We start from the raw sequence: 15,949 nt of genomic DNA on the forward strand, positions 1-15,949 counted from the left end.
CTAATCCGTACGTTTATAAGAAATCCCAGTATGCCCTCAGACGAACCATCACAAAGCAAACTATTACGGACTACAAAAGGAAACCCAGCCGTGAGCTGCCCAGTGACGCGAGCCTACCAGACGGGCTAAATGCCTTTTACGCTCGCTTCAAGGCAAGCAACACTGAAGCATGCATGAGTGCACCAGCTGTTCCAGATGACTGTGTGATCACGCTTTCCGTAGCCGATGTGAGCAACACTCATAGACTGATTACCAGGACGTGTACACAGAGCATGCACGGACCAACTGGCAAGTGTCTTCACTGACATTTTCAACCTCTCCCTGACCGAGTCTGTAATACCTATATCCTTGAGGCAGACCACCATAGTCCCTGTGCCCAAGAAAGCGAAGGTAACCTGCCTAAATGACTACCGCCCCATAGCACTCACGTCAGTAGCCATGAAGTGCTTTGAGAGGCTGGTCATGACTCACATCAACACCATCATCCCGGAAACCTTAGAACCACTCCAATTTGCATAACGCCCCAACAGACCCACAGATGACACAATCTCAATCTCAATCGCACTCCACACTGCCCTTTCCCACCTGGACAAAAGGAACACATATGTGAGAATGCTGTTAATTGACTACAGCTCAGCATTCAACACCATAGTGGCCACAAAGCTCATCACTAAGCTAAGGACCCTGGGACTAAACTTGTCCCTCTGCAACTGGATCCTGGACTTCCTGACAGGCTGCCCCCGGGTGGTAAGGGTAGGCAACAACACATCTGTCATGCTGATCCTCAACACCGGGGCCCCTATGGTGTGCATGCTTAGTCCCCTCCTGCACTCCCTGTTCACCCACGACTGCGTGGCCAAGCACGACTCCAACACCATCATTAAGTTTGCTGACGACACAACAGTGGTAGGCCTGATCACCGACAACGATGAGATAACCTATAGGGAGGTCAGAGATCTGGCAGTGTGATGCCAGGACAACAACCTCTCCCTCAATGTGAGCAAGACAAAGGAGATGATCGTGGACTACAGGAAAAGGAGGGCCGAACAAGCTCCTATTAACATCAACGGGGCTGAAGTGGAGCAGGTCGAGAGTTTCAAGTTCCTTGGTGTCCACATCACCAACAAACTATCATGGTCCAAACACACCAAGACAGTTGTGAAGAGAGAACAACAACGCCTTGTCCCCCTCAAGAGACTGAAAAGACTTGGCATGGGTCCCCAGATCCTCAAAAAGTTCTACAGCTGCACTGCACCATCTAGAACATCCTGATCGATTGCATCACTGCCTAGTATGGCAACTGCTCAGCATCCGACCGTGAGGCGCTACAGAGGGTAGTGCGCACAGCCCAGTACATCACTATGGCCAAGCTTCCTGCCATCCAGGACCTATATACTAGGCGGTGTCAGAGGAAGGCCCAAAAAATGATCAAAGACTCTAGTCACCCAAATCATAGATTGTTCTCACTGCTACCGCACGGCAAGTGGTACCGGATAGCCCAAAAGGCTCCTTAACAGCTTCTACCCTCAATCCATAAGATTGCTGAACAATTAATCAAATGACCCGGTACCGGTACCCCCTGTTTATTTAGTAAATAGTTTCTTAACTATATTTTCCTAAAACTGCATTGTTGGTTAAGAGCTTGTAAGTATGCATTTCACAGTAAGGTTTACACCTGTTGTATTCAGTGCATGTGACAAATACAATTTGATTTGATTTAGTTGGAACAAAACAACAGGGTTGTCTACCTGTGTCTTATAGAGTGTATGTAAGGCATTGATGGACAAAATAATAATAATGTGTCTTATAGAGTGTATGTAAGGCATTGATGGACAAAATAATAATAATGTCAAATATAAAGTATCTGGTACGTATACTGTGAGGGGGATGAATTGGATACATATCCAGCAAATTGAAAAAAACAGAGGGTGTCAATTTAAAAGTCTATTCAAAGAGCATCACTAACATCAAGCAGTAGCAATGTGACACGGACATGTCTGATAGTGGACAAGTGTCAGAGTGTCATACTGACCTGGATAAATGTCCTTGGAGAAACATTTCACTGCCTGCTGAGCCAGGTTGTCAAGGCTCAATTTTCACCCGCACATACGCACACGCACACACACACACACACACACACACACACACACACACACACACACACACACACACACACACACACACACACACACACACACACACACACACACACACACACGGAAAGATGGTAAACTGCCTCTTCAGCAGCAACACAAAGCACAGTCCAGCCCAGCTATCACCATTGAAGAGGCCAGTCTGGAGGACCCAGCACCCTTCACAACAGGTGTCATAAACCAAGAGAAGAGTCCACTCCAGCTTACAACAATTATCTCTCAGTCCTTAACCCTCCCTGTAGGAAGAAAGAGGAGAGAGGAGAGAGCTATCAGCTCGTAAAAGCCACACAGGCTCCATTCCTCAACTCTGCTTCCCTTCCTCGTAAAAAGCAATTCCCATCTGTGGTAAATCCGTTGACTTTGATAAGACTCTCTCTCTTCTATCTTTCTATCTCTCCTCCTCTATCCATCCTCCTCGGAGTGCTAGCCAGGCCAGACAGGTATGTCTGTCTCTTATTGGCATGGTGGGGAAGAACAGTGTAAATCTACTCTAAATCCCCTAATCTGGCTGGTCCATCACAGGGATGAGGTGGTGTCACGCAGTAGAAATAGCCCTGCTGTGGAAACAAAGATGTCCTCTCTGCCTTCTCCACAGGATACAGCCTATAGCACTCATCCCACAGCTTTGGGGGCCCCAACCCTCTGAAGGTCGGGCCCCCCAGATAGCATATGAACACACCATAAGCCATGATTTCTTTTTTTGAATTACAAGAAATTAGCTTCCAAACTGCTAAATGTTCTCTTAGCCTCATGGCAAAATGTGTGGAATAGCAGTCTACTGTGGAACAGAACAAGAGGAGACAACTCAGTCACCAGAAACAAAGCTGTGTTTTATTTATCACACACACACTAACATCCTCTTGCTTCCTGGCCTCCAGCGCACTCTGGATCCAGGCCTAGGCCTGCAGTGTGTGTGTGTGTGTGTGTGTTTGTGTGTGTATGTGTATGTGTATGTGTATGTATGTGTGTGTGTGTGTGTGTGTGTGTGTGTGTGTGTGTGTGTGTGTGTGTGTGTGTGTGTGTGTATCTGCTATAGTGTGTGTGTGTGCCTTGCCCTGCTCGCTGAGAGCTCCTCTCTGCCCAGTCAGAGAAGATTTACTCCCAGGTAATAATGGCTGAGTTTCTCGAATGACATTATCACTTTTATGGGCAAGCTGTGCTCATGCATATCATTACCGCCGTCTTTCACAGGGCACTGCCAAATGGAACGTTTATTCATGTACATCTTTTCACATCCAGCTACTCAATGACGAAGGGACACAAACCCATGGACACTGAAAGACATTCTGCAGGACCATGGTTATTGCAGTTACCTGTACAGATGAAGTCAATATATAAGCGTGTAGCGACAACAGAACACAGTGAAACTTTAAACCTTGGCATGAAACATAGGCCTGCCCTTCTCAGTGCATCATTGTAATCCCCAACTGTACTTTTTACATTGGGAGTTAACAGAATTAGTCTTGCACCCGTACATTAATATTCATCTGTGTTTGATTCTCTTCTGTCTCAGGTCAGTGAGAGGTGTTTGATTGTCCTCTGTCTCAGGTCAGTGAGAGGTGTTTGATTGTCCTCTGTCTCAGGTCAGTGAGAGGTGTTTGATTGTCCTCTGTCTCTGGTCAGAGAGGTGAGGGGTCAGGTAAGATATGAGACACAGACTGAGAAATCACACCAGACAAGACCAGGTACCTAATTTACTACTATAAAACCCACATGGTACCAATAGCTTTGACTGACAGAGAGAATGTACACCTACTTTTAGTGTGTGTGTGTGTGTGTGTGTGTGTGTGTGTGTGTGTGTGTGTGTGTGTGTGTGTGTGTGTGTGTGTGTGTGTGTGTGTGTGTGTGTGTGTGTGTGTGTGTGTGTGTGTGTGTGTGTGTGTGTGTGTGTGTGTGTGTGTGTGTGTGTGTGTGTGTGTGTGTGAAGTGAAAGACAGAACCTGTGAGAATTTACTTTTGAACAAACTCGGTTTTACAGCCAGAGCAAAAACTATTTTCTCATTCTAAGAGGAAGTCACAGGAGAGGTGTTAGGGACTGTGAGCCACTCAGACAGAAAGAACTCCTGCACTCCTGCAGACCACCTGACAGCTAACACATCTCCAAACTGCAGACCACCTGACAGCTAACACATCTCCAAACTGCAGACCACCTGACAGCTAACACATCTCCAAACTGCAGACTCACAGCAGCTCTTAGCCGTAGTCACTGGGCCATCAGACAGGGTGGACTGACTGACCTGACATGAAACACAACACTTCAGGACTGGAGCCAAAACCAAGAAGTCATCCGCAAGGTACAGTTGAAGTCGGAAGTTTACATACATTGTCAGATGTGTGCGTACTGGTAGCAAAGTCAGGTGCAGGAGAGCAGAGGTTTGTGAACAGGCGCACACTTTATTTAGGCAAAAGTGCAAAACGCGTAAAACAGTCACAAGAATAAAGTTTAACAATAAACATCTTTGTGAAAAATAACACGGGAAAAAACAAGCCAGTCTGGCGCATCAACAACACACACGTAACACAAACAATCTTACACAAAGACATGATGGGGAACAGAGGAATAAATACATGTAGATTGATTGGGGAATGAAAACCAGGTGTGCAGGGAACAAGACAAAACAAATGGATAAATGAAAAATGGAGTGCCGATGGCTAGAAAGCCGGTGACGTCGACCGCCGAACGCCGCCCGAACAAGGAGAGGAGCCAACTTCGGCGGAAGTCGTGACACATACACATAGATTGGAGTCATTAAAACTCGTTTTTCAACCACTCCACAAATTTCTTGTTAACAAACTATAGTTTTGGAAAGTCGGGTAGGACATCTACTTTGTGTTTTTCAAGGCCTACCTTCAAACTCAGTGCCTCTTTGCTTGACATCATGGGAAAATCAAAAGAAATCAACCAAGACCTCATAAAACAATTGTAGACCTCCACAAGTCTGGTTCATCCTTGGGAGCAATTTCCAAACGGCTGAGGGTACATTTTTTACATTTTACATTTTAGTCATTTAGCAGACGCTCTTACCCAGAGCGACTTACAGTAGAGTGCATACATTTTATTACATTTTTTTTTTTTTTTTTTACATACTGAGACAAGGATATCCCTACCGGCCAAACCCTCCCTAACCCGGACGACGCTATGCCAATTGTGCGTCGCCCCACGGATCTCCCGGTTGCGGCCGGCTGCGACAGAGCCTGGGCGCGAACCCAGCCCAGCCTGGGCGCGAACCCAGAGACTCTGGTGGCGCAGCTAGCACTGCGATGCAGTGCCCTAGACCACTGCGCCACCCGGGAGGGTACCACGTTCATCTGTACAAACAATAGTACGCAAGTATAAACACCATGGGACTGTGCAGCCGTCTTACCGCTCAGGAAGGAGACGCGTTCTGTCTCCTAGAGATGAACGTACTTTGGTGCGAAAAGTGCAAATCAATCCCAGAACAACAGCAAAGGACCTTGTGAAGATGCTGGAGGAAACATGTACAGAAGTTTCTATATCCACAGTAAAACAAGTCCTATATCAACATAACCTGAAAGGCCGCTCAGCAAGGAAGAAGCCACTGCTCCAAAACCGTCATAAAAAAGCCAGACTACGGTTGGGGACAAAGATCTTACTTTTTGGAGAAATGTCATATGGTCTGATGAAACAAAAATAGAACTGTTTGGCCATCATGACCATTGTTATGTTTGGAGGAAAAAGGGGGAAGCTTGCAAGCCGAAGAACACCATCCCAACCGTGAAGCACGGGGGTGGCAGCATCATGTTGTGGGGGTGCTTTGCTGCAGGAGGGACTGGTGCACTTCACAAAATAGATGGCAACATGAGGGAGGAAAAATATGTGGATATTTTGAAGCAACATTTCAAGACATCAGTCAGGAAGTTAAAGCTTGGTCGCAAATGGGTCTTCCAAATGGACAATGACCACAAGCATACTTCCAAAGTTGTGGCAAAATGGTTTAAGGACAACAAAGTCAAGGTATTGGAGTGGCCATCACAAAACCCTGACCTCAATCCTATAGAAAATTTGTGGGCAGAACTGAAAAAGCATGTGCGAGCAAGGAGGCCTACAAACCTGACTCAGTTACACCAGCTCTGTCAGGAGGAATGGGCCAAAATTCACCCAACTTATAGTGGGAAGCTTGTGGAAGGCTACCCGAAACGTTTGACCCAAGTTCAACAATTTAAAGGCAATGCTACCAAATACTAATTGAGTGTCTGTAAACTTCTGACCCACTGGGAATGTGACAAAAGAAATAAAAGCTGAAATAAATCATTCTCTTAACTATTATTCTGACATTTCACATTCTTAAAAGAAAGTGGTGATCCTAACTGACTTAAAACAGGGAATTTCTACTTAGATTAAATGTCAGGAATTGTGAAAAACTGAGTTTAAATGTATTTGGCTAAGGTGTATGTAAACCTCTGAATTCAACTGTACATTAAATAAAGAAAGTGTTTCCTTACATACAGAGAGAAACCAGTGCCAACATTTTGGAGGGAAAAATTCCCATTTTACAAGCTCAGACAAGTAACCTACAACTAAAAAGTGTGCCTTGTCTAGTGATGCTAAAACACACTGACCTGGTCTCCTTGGAGAAGACAGAAGACCTTACATGACTTTGTACGTTTCACAGTCAGTCATTTAATCTTGGAACAGTATCAAGGCTCCTCAATCTCCCTTCAACCTCCAGAAGGGGACAGGACAGTTAGGGACACTCTCTGCCAGTTCATCACTCAGTGTCAAACAGCGATGGCATGCCAAACAATCACATTAGCCTTGCAGTCTAAAAGCAGGTGGACAGGCAGTGCTGGTAGCCACAGTGAACCATAGCTCTCCCTGCTCATTACTGGTCTCTCTCCCTCTCTCCCTCTCTCCCTCCAGACAGACCACATCTCAGCATCTATAGTGCACTCACGCCTGAAGAGAGACACTCAGCTTTTTACTAGGAAGGACATTACCAGTCGGGCCTCTCTCAACAGCTTTTAACAACTCAACACTGATCAACTAATGACTGTCTGAGACGGAGTGGCTGAGAAATAGTCATATTGGAAATACCGTAGGAGAGAGGTAGAGAGAAAATGAGAGTGAGCGAGATTAAGAGAGTGAGGGTAAAGTATGTCTAGAAGTAGTCATAACAAAGTTAAATAATTGCAAACAAAGCTCAGAGCCACACACATTGCTATCCTAAACCTGGCAGGTAATGCCAGTTCTTTAATCTTTTCACTGATAAATGATTTGCCTCCCATTTGCAGCTGTCTGTCAGCAGAGGACGGAGTCGACACGTCTGAATGAACACGAAGCTTAGAGCTCAACTTCATCAAACTGATGTCAAAGATAGAGAAAAAAATGTATCAAAAGAGGGAGAAAGATGTGCGTGAGAGGGTGTGCGACAGACAGAGAGAAAGAGAGATACAGAGAGGGAGTGTAGTAGTTTTGGGAGCTGGAGGAGGAGGGGTTACTCACGGGTCCTGTCACCTTTCCACCTCCAGCCACTCTTGTACCTCCCCTGTCCATCCCCTGGCATACATGCTCCACTCAGCACCTCCAGCAGTAGCAGCAGCAGGGGCATCCGCCTGGCAGCCATGCCTGCCTCCACAGCTCTCATTGGGGTTAGAGAACAGAGGAGAGGGCCGAAGGGAGAAACGTGCCTGGTTCTCTCATATCACACACAGCTGTGAGGGGGGATCCAGAGTACAACAACAACACCGCCTCCCCTTCCTCCTCCTCCTTCACAGTTTCTACGCAGGTCACACCATCCACAGCCAACCTTGACAGCCCCCTTCTTCCTGCAGGACTGGACTGATCCCTGTGAAGGCAGCAGCAGTGTTGGCGAGGTGGCTGGGGAGGCGAGGTGGCTGGGGAGGCGAGGTGGCTGGGGAGGTGAGGTGGCTGGGGAGGCGAGGTGGCTGGGGAGGCGAGGTGGCTGGGGAGGCGAGGTGGCTGGGGAGGCTGACTATAATTCCAGCATGGGCACACAGGCAGATTAAAGTCTGGATTTCTGGAGCTATGCTCTGAAATATTGATCCCGCTTTTTTCTATCCGTCTTCTCTCTTCCCTCTTCCTCTTCCTCTTCTTTCTCTGCCTCTCAGAGTATTTATTGGAGTCCTACTGAAATGCTTATAGGCTCAGCTTCACCGGAGACACTTCCCATGGAGTGCTGGAGAGAAGTGTTGTCCTCTTGCTAGAAGTTGCTGAGAGCAGAGCAGTAGCAGTAGCAGAGCAGAGACACTTCGGCGGCGGTGAGGTCCGGTGACAGTGATAGTGACACATCACTGATCCGACAGCTCTTTCTCAGGCAGCGACTGGCCACGGCTAACAGTCTGTGTGTCCCTCCTCCCCCTCCGTACAGCACCCACCTCTTCTTACATCACAGGAGACAGTGTTGATATGAATATAAGAAATACATGAGAGAGAGAGAGAGCATTCTCAACACAGCAGCCTTGACACTGCCAACAGAGACTCTGAGGGAGGGAGAACCACCACGAGTAACAGAGAGAGGAACGGAGGGAGGGAGGGAGAGAAAGAGAGACAGGGAGGGAGAGAGAGAGAGAAAGAGAGAGACTAGAGCGGGGGTTGTGAATGGATATTTCACAAGTGCTGAATCACTTGTCCTGTCGTCCGTTCTGTGATGCTCTCCGTCTGGATTATCCTCCATCTTTCTACAACTATGACCTGTGTGTGTGTGTGTGTGTGTGTGTGTGTGTGTGTGTGTGTGTGTGTGTGTGTGTGTGTGTGTGTGTGTGTGTGTGTGTGTGTGTGTGTGTGTGTGTGTGTGTGTGTGTGTGTGTGTGTGTGTGTGTGTGTGTGTGTGTGTGTGTGTGTGTGTGTGTGTGTGTGTGTGTGTGTGTGTGTGTCCTCACAAGCAAATTAATCCAGTGCTCTCTGAGAGAGCAAACAGCTCCTGCAGCAGCTTGCCGTCCTACCTGACACACACCTGTACACACAGGCAGACAGACAGACAGACAGACATGCTGACAGGCATGCAGACAGGAAGACAGGCTGACAGGCAGGCAGACAGGAAGACAGGCTCACAGGCAGACAGACATGCAGACAGGAAGACAGGCTGACAGGCTGACAGGCAGACAGACAGGCAGACAGGAAGACATTCTCACAGGCAGGCAGACAGACAGGCAACCATGTGCACCACATAACTGGTTCCACTTCTGTTAGAGTCTGGCAGTGACACTATGGAGAAGAGGTGACCTACAAATGGCCAGAAAGGGAGTGAACAAACGTAACACAACACGCATAAGCTGTAAGAGCTTTTCCTTGCATTTGTTTCAGACACACACACACACACCCACACCCATGCACGCACACACATACACACACACACACACACACACACACAGTATATTTCATTACAAAGCGTGCTCAGCAACTGTGGGTTTTGAGTTACACCACTTGTTTCCTCCGGCGGCCCGGTCTGTCAGGAGGCAGGTGAGAGCAGGGGAACGTGGGAAACTGGATGTGTCAGCAGGCCCCCCCCCCCCCCCCCCCCCTAACGACAGTGTCCTTCCTCATGAGTTGTGTGAATAACAGAGTGCCTAACGACAGTGTTCCTATTGGTCAGCCAGGTAACCATGTTCTGGTCCTGAGGGGCTGCTCTCCTGCTGATATAATTAACCACTGTACATTAAACTCTGATAAAGCTCTGATTAGAACTAGCCTCTAATGATTAGGCCTCGGGAATGATTACTAGTGCAGAGAAGGTAAAGATAGAGCACAGGCGTTTCCAACACTCACAGCCCTCCAGAACTCCATGCAGTCACACACTCTTGACAGTCAATGGCACAGTTAATGCAATCACTTCAAGTGGAACAAAGTGAACTATAGGTGAAAAGTCAAAGGCAATCTAGAAAGTAGAAGTACTGTTGGAATGGACAGTTTGAATCCCAGGTATATCAGTGTGATGGTATCAGGGCTTTGTGTGTGACAGAAGAGGAGCCTCTGCTTCTTCAGAGAGTAGAGACAGTTGACGGCTCTCTCCGTACCTCACACACAATGGGCTGGAGGAGATTATCTCACTGTTTACCTATGGTCAGACAAGGGTAAAGCCCCTCGTGGGGAAAAAAAAGTCAACCAGGAACATTTCCCTCTGCCAAGGTAAATCAAACATCATCAACTCTGATCATAATACAGTTACTATGCAACCTGTCTTTCCTGCAATACAGTATGTGGTTGTTTTTATATTGAATAAAGAAAATGTCATATATTTTCTAGTAACCAGTTTCCATACAATGTTAATGCAGCATCATTCAGAGCCACTTTAAGTTTCTCTGGACTTGACAATACTGTTACATTTCCCTTTAATAATTGCACACACAAATCAGTTATTTTTCCAATGATTCAGTATTATTACAGAAACACTGTGAGATTCATAAACTCTGTCTGGATGCTGCAGGAGCTGTATAGCTTGAAGAGCTGAGAGTTTAAACAATGCAGCACTCCCATCTCTCCTTTACAAACAGAGAGTCGTTCTCCTAATGACTCCCCCTTACAAGCAGATATCCGTTCGTCCAACGACTCTCCTTTACAAGCAGAGAGTCATTCTCCCAATGACTCTCCTTTACAAGCAGAGTCGTTCTCCCAATGACTCTCCTTTACAAGCAGAGTCGTTCTCCCAATGACTCTCCTTTACAAGCAGGGAGTTGTTCTCCCAATGACTCTCTTTTACAAGCAGAGAGTCGTTCTCCCAATGACTCTCCTTTACAAGCAGGGATTTGTTCTCCCAATGACTCTCCTTTACAAGCAGGGATTTGTTCTCCCAATGACTCTCCTTTACAAGCAGGGATTTGTTCTCCCAATGACTCTCCTTTACAAGCAGGGATTTGTTCTCCAAATGACTCTCCTTTACAAGCAGGGATTTGTTCTCCCAATGACTCTCCTTTACAAGCAGGGATTTGTTCTCCCAATGACTCTCCTTTACAAGCAGGGATTTGTTCTCCCAATGACTCTCCTTTACAAGCAGGGATTTGTTCTCCCAATGACTCTCCTTTACAAGCAGGGATTTGTTCTCCCAATGACTCTCCTTTACAAGCAGGGATTTGTTCTCCCAATGGCCTTGTGCATGAGAATGATTTAGAAACTGCTGCCGTGTAGTAATAAAGCTAGATGGAAGTAATGAGAGAACTGATCTCGCTATCTCTTACCATCCATCACCCCGCTCTCTCTCTCCCTCCCTCTGTTTTTCAGATTTTAACAGAGATTATACAAGAAACTTACAGAGAGAATACAATTGATGTTTACTGCATGCTAGCATCAAAGGCACTGCCACTGCAGCCTCCACATCTTATCCACACCACATCAAACATGCTTTATCTTCTATATCTATCTGTCAGATGTGTACAACCTGTCCTTTCAGCATGGCATGCTGGCCCCTCTCCTGGTGCCTACGGTGCCATCAGACAGCAGGGTGATTGGTGGTACCGAGAGGCTCAGCAGGAAGGCACAGGAGGAGAACTGAGGCACCACCAGGGACTGGCACACAGATGCACACATGTCGCAGCACACACACACACACACACACACACACACACACACACACACACACACACACACACACACACACACACACACACACACACACACACACACACACACACACACACACACACACACACACACACACACACACACACACACACACCCTAACGTAAACTATATATACAAAAGTATGTGGACACCGCTATTTCAGCCACACCAGTTGCTGCCAGGAGTATAAAATCGAGCACAACGCCATGCAATCTCCATAGACAAACATAGAATGGCCTTACTGAAGAGCTCAGTGACTTTCAACGTGGCACCGTCATAGTATGCCACCTTTCCAACAAGTCAGTTCGTCAAATGTCTGCCCTGATAGAGCTTCCCCGGTCAACTGTAAGTGCTGTTATTGTGAAGTGGAAACGTGTAGGAGCAACAACTGCTCAGCCACGAAGTGGTGGGCCACACAAGCTCACAGAACGGGTGCCGAATGCTGAAGGTTGTAACGTGTAAAAATTGTCTCTCCTCAGTTGCAACACTCCCTACCGAGTTCCAAACTGCCTCTGGAAGCAATGTCAGCACAATAACTGTTTGTCGGGAGCTTCATGAAATGGGTTTCCATGGTCGAGCAGCCACACAAGCTTAAGATCAACATGCGCAATGCCAAGCGTTGGCTGGAGTGGTGTAAAGCTCACCGGCATTGGACTCTGGAGCAGTGGAAACACGTTTTCTAGAAAGATTAATCATGCTTCACCATCTGGCAGTCCAACAGACAAATCTGGGTTTAACGTATGCCAGGAGAACGCAACCTGCTCGAATGCATAGTAACAACTGTAAAGTTTGGTGGATGAGGAATAATGGTCTGGGGCTGTTTTTCATGGTTCGGGCTTGGACCCTTAGTTCCAGTGAAGGGAAATCTTAACGCTACAGCATACAATGATGGCATTTTAGATGATTCTGTGCTTCCAACTTTGTGACAACAGTTTGGGGAAGGCCCTTTTCTGTTTCAGCATGACAATGCCCCCAGGAACGAAGTGAGGTCTATACAAAAATGGTTTGTCAAGGTGGGTGTGGAAAAACTTGATTGGCCTGCACAGAGCCCTGACCTCAACCCCATCGAACACCTTTGGGACGAATTGGAATGCCGACTGTGAGCCAGGCCTAACCGCCCAACATGAGTGCCAGACCTCACTGATGCTCTTGTGGCTGAATGGAAGCAAGTCTCCACAGCAATGTTCCAACATCACGTGGAAAGCCTTCCCAGAAGAGTGGAGGCTGTTATAGCAGCAAAGGGGCGATTTTGGAACGAGATGTTCGACGAGCAGGTGTCCACATACTTTTGGTGATGTAGTGTAAGTGGTTTGAGGATCTATAGTTTGAATTAACAGTGAATAGTATTACTTTGTATCAATGTTTACATAGTGCTTTACAGTGGTGGAAAAAGTACACAATTGTCATACTTGAGTAAAAGTATAGAGACCTCAATAGAAAGTTACTCAAGTAAAAGTGAAAGTCACCCAGTAAAATATTACTTGAGTAAAGTCTAAAAGTATTTGGTTTTAAATATACTTAAATATCAAAATAAAATGTAATTGCTAAAATCTACTAGTATCAAAAGTAAAAGTAGTATGAATCATTTCAAATTCCTTCTTTTAAGCAAAGCAGACGGCACAATTTTCTTGTTTTTAAAATGTATGGATAACCAGGGGTACACTACCACACTCAGACATTATTTACAAAAGATGCATGTGTGTTTAGTGAGTCTGCCTACCTACTGAGCCAGGTCAGCCACCTACTGAGCCAGGTCAGCCACCTACTGAACCAGGTCAGACACCTACTGAGCCAGGTCAGACACCTACTGAACCAGGTCAGACACCTACTGAGCCAGGTCAGCCACCTACTGAGCCAGGTCAGACACCTACTGAGCCAGGTCAGACACCTACAGAGTCAGGTCAGACACCTACTGAGCCAGGTCAGCCACCTACTGAGCCAGGTCAGACACCTACTGAGCCAGGTCAGACACATACAGAGTCAGGGTCACTGAACAACAACCTCTACAGCCTGTGTCTCATACCAGGCCAGACCATGCCCTCATCACCCTGTCTGAGAGGTCAATGGTTCCCCCACACCCAGCTCACTGTATACTTGCTCAACACTATATTTATTTATTTATTTCACCTTTATTTAACCAGGTAGGCTAGTTGAGAACAAGTTCTCATTTGCAACTGCGACCTGGCCAAGATAAAGCAAAGCAGTTTGACACATACAACAACACAGAGTTACACATGGAATAAACAAACATACAATCAATAATATAGTAGAAAAAGTCCATATACAGCATGTGCATATGAGGTAGGATAAGAGAGGTAGGGCAATAAATAGGCCATGGTGGCGAAGTAATTACAATATAGCAATTAAACACTTGAATGGTAGATGTGCAGAAGATGAATGTTCAAGTAGAGATACTGGGGTGCAAAGGAGCAAGATAAATAAATAAATACACTATGGGGATGAGGTAGTTGGATGGGCTATTTACAGATGGGCTATGTACAGGTGCAGTGATCTGTTAGCTGCTCTGACAGCTGGTGCTTAAAGCTAGTGAGGGAGATATGAGTCTCCAGCTTCAGTGATTTTTGCAAATCGTTAAAGTTATTGGCAGTAGAGAACTGGAAGGAAAGGTGGCCAAAGGAAGAATTGGCTTTGGGGGTGACCAGTGAGATATACCTGCTGGAGCGCGTGCTACGGGTGGGTGCTGCTATGGTGACCAGTGAGCTGAGATAAGGTGGGGCTTTACCTAGCAGAGACTTGTAGATGATCTAGAGCCAGTGGGTTTGGCAACGAGTATGAAGCGAGGGCCAGCCAACGAGAGCATACAAGTCGCAGTGGTGGGTAGTATATGGTGCTTTGGTGACAAAATGGATGGCACTGCATCCAATTTGCTGAGTAGAGTGTTGGAGGCAATTTTGTAAATGACATCGCCGAAGTCGAGGATTGGTAGGATGGTCAGTTTTACGAGGGTATGTTTGGCAGCATGAGTGAAGGATGCTTTGTTGCGAAATAGGAAGCTGATTCTATGTTTAATTTTGGATTGGAGATGCTTAATGTGAGTCTGGAAGAAGACTTTACATATTCTAAGTTAGAAATGTCCAGAGTAGTGATGCTGGACGGGCGGGCAGGTGCGGGCAGCAATTGGTTGAAGAGCATGCATTTAGTTTTACTTGCATTTAAGAGCAGTTGGAGGTCACGGATGGAGAGTTGTATGGCATTGAAGCTCGTCTGGAGGTTAGTTAACACAGTGTCCAAAGAAGGGCCAGAGGTATACAGAATGGTGTCGTCTGCGTAGAGATGGATCAGAGAATCACCAGCAGCAAGAGCGACATCATTGATGTATACAGAGAAGAGAGTCGGCCCGATAATTGAACCCTGTGGCACCCCCATAGAGACTGCCAGAGGTCCGGACAACAGGCCCTCCGATTTGACACACTGAACTCTATCAGAAGAACAGTTGGTGAACCAGGCGAGGCAATCATTTTAGAAACCAAGGCTGTTGAGTCTGCCGATAAGAATGAGGTGATTGACAGAGTCGAAAGCCTTGGCCAGGTCGATGAATACGGCTGCACAGTAATGTCTCTTATCTATGGCGGTTATGATGTCATTTAGGACCTTGAGCGTGGCTGAGGTGCACCCATTACCAGCTCTGAAACCAGATTGAATAGCGGAGAAGGTACGGTGGGATTCGAAATGGTCGGTAATCTGTTTGTTAACTTGGCTTTCGAAGACCTAAGAAAGGAGGGTAGGATAGATATAGGTCTGTAGCAGTTTGGCTCTAGAGTGTCTCCCCCTTTGAAGAGGGGGATGACCGCGGCAGCTTTCCAATCTTTGGGAATCTCAGACGATACGAAAGAGAGGTTGAACAGGTGGCAGATTTTCAACCAAACTCTCATTGAAATTACAGCGAGATATTGATGAGTTTTCACTTCCTACGGCTTCCACTAGATGTCAACAGACAACATAACTTTGTCTGATGACTCTAATGTGAAGGGGGGCCGAAGGAGACAGGAATGAGTAATCACTTCCACGGGCTGATCACGCATTCACCATGCGCCTTCACATGAGTAGGACGTCCGCTCCATCGCTCTTCTGAAGTCAATTAAATTTTCCGGTTGGAACGTTATTCAAGATGTATGTTAACAACATTCTAAAGATTGATTCAGTACATCGTTTGACATGTTTCTACTGACTGTTACGGAACTTTTGGACATTTCGTCACGTTATAGTGGAGGCGCTTTCTGACTTTGGAATTGTTTACCGA

At 46.4% G+C, this 15,949-nt stretch overlaps 1 protein-coding gene across 2 annotated transcripts in view; it reads right to left on the reverse strand.

Annotated features, from left to right (window-relative positions):
- The window catches only part of LOC139548284 (roundabout homolog 1-like), a 407,179-nt gene extending 398,626 nt beyond the window's left edge, over positions 1 to 8,553 (reverse strand). Inside the window, exon 1 of one of the 2 annotated variants that reach the window (XM_071357866.1) lies at positions 7,618 to 8,553. In XM_071357866.1, coding sequence (XP_071213967.1) covers positions 7,618 to 7,759 — 142 coding nt within the window. In that variant the 5' untranslated portion in view covers positions 7,760 to 8,553. The remainder of the gene's footprint in view (positions 1 to 7,617) is intronic. The other variant, XM_071357867.1, reaches the window with a different exon arrangement.
- Positions 8,554 to 15,949: the final 7,396 nt, after the last annotated feature.

The sequence above is a fragment of the Salvelinus alpinus genome, chromosome 21, assembly GCF_045679555.1.
Source record: "Salvelinus alpinus chromosome 21, SLU_Salpinus.1, whole genome shotgun sequence".
In the NCBI taxonomy this organism is placed as follows: Eukaryota; Metazoa; Chordata; class Actinopteri; order Salmoniformes; family Salmonidae; genus Salvelinus; species Salvelinus alpinus.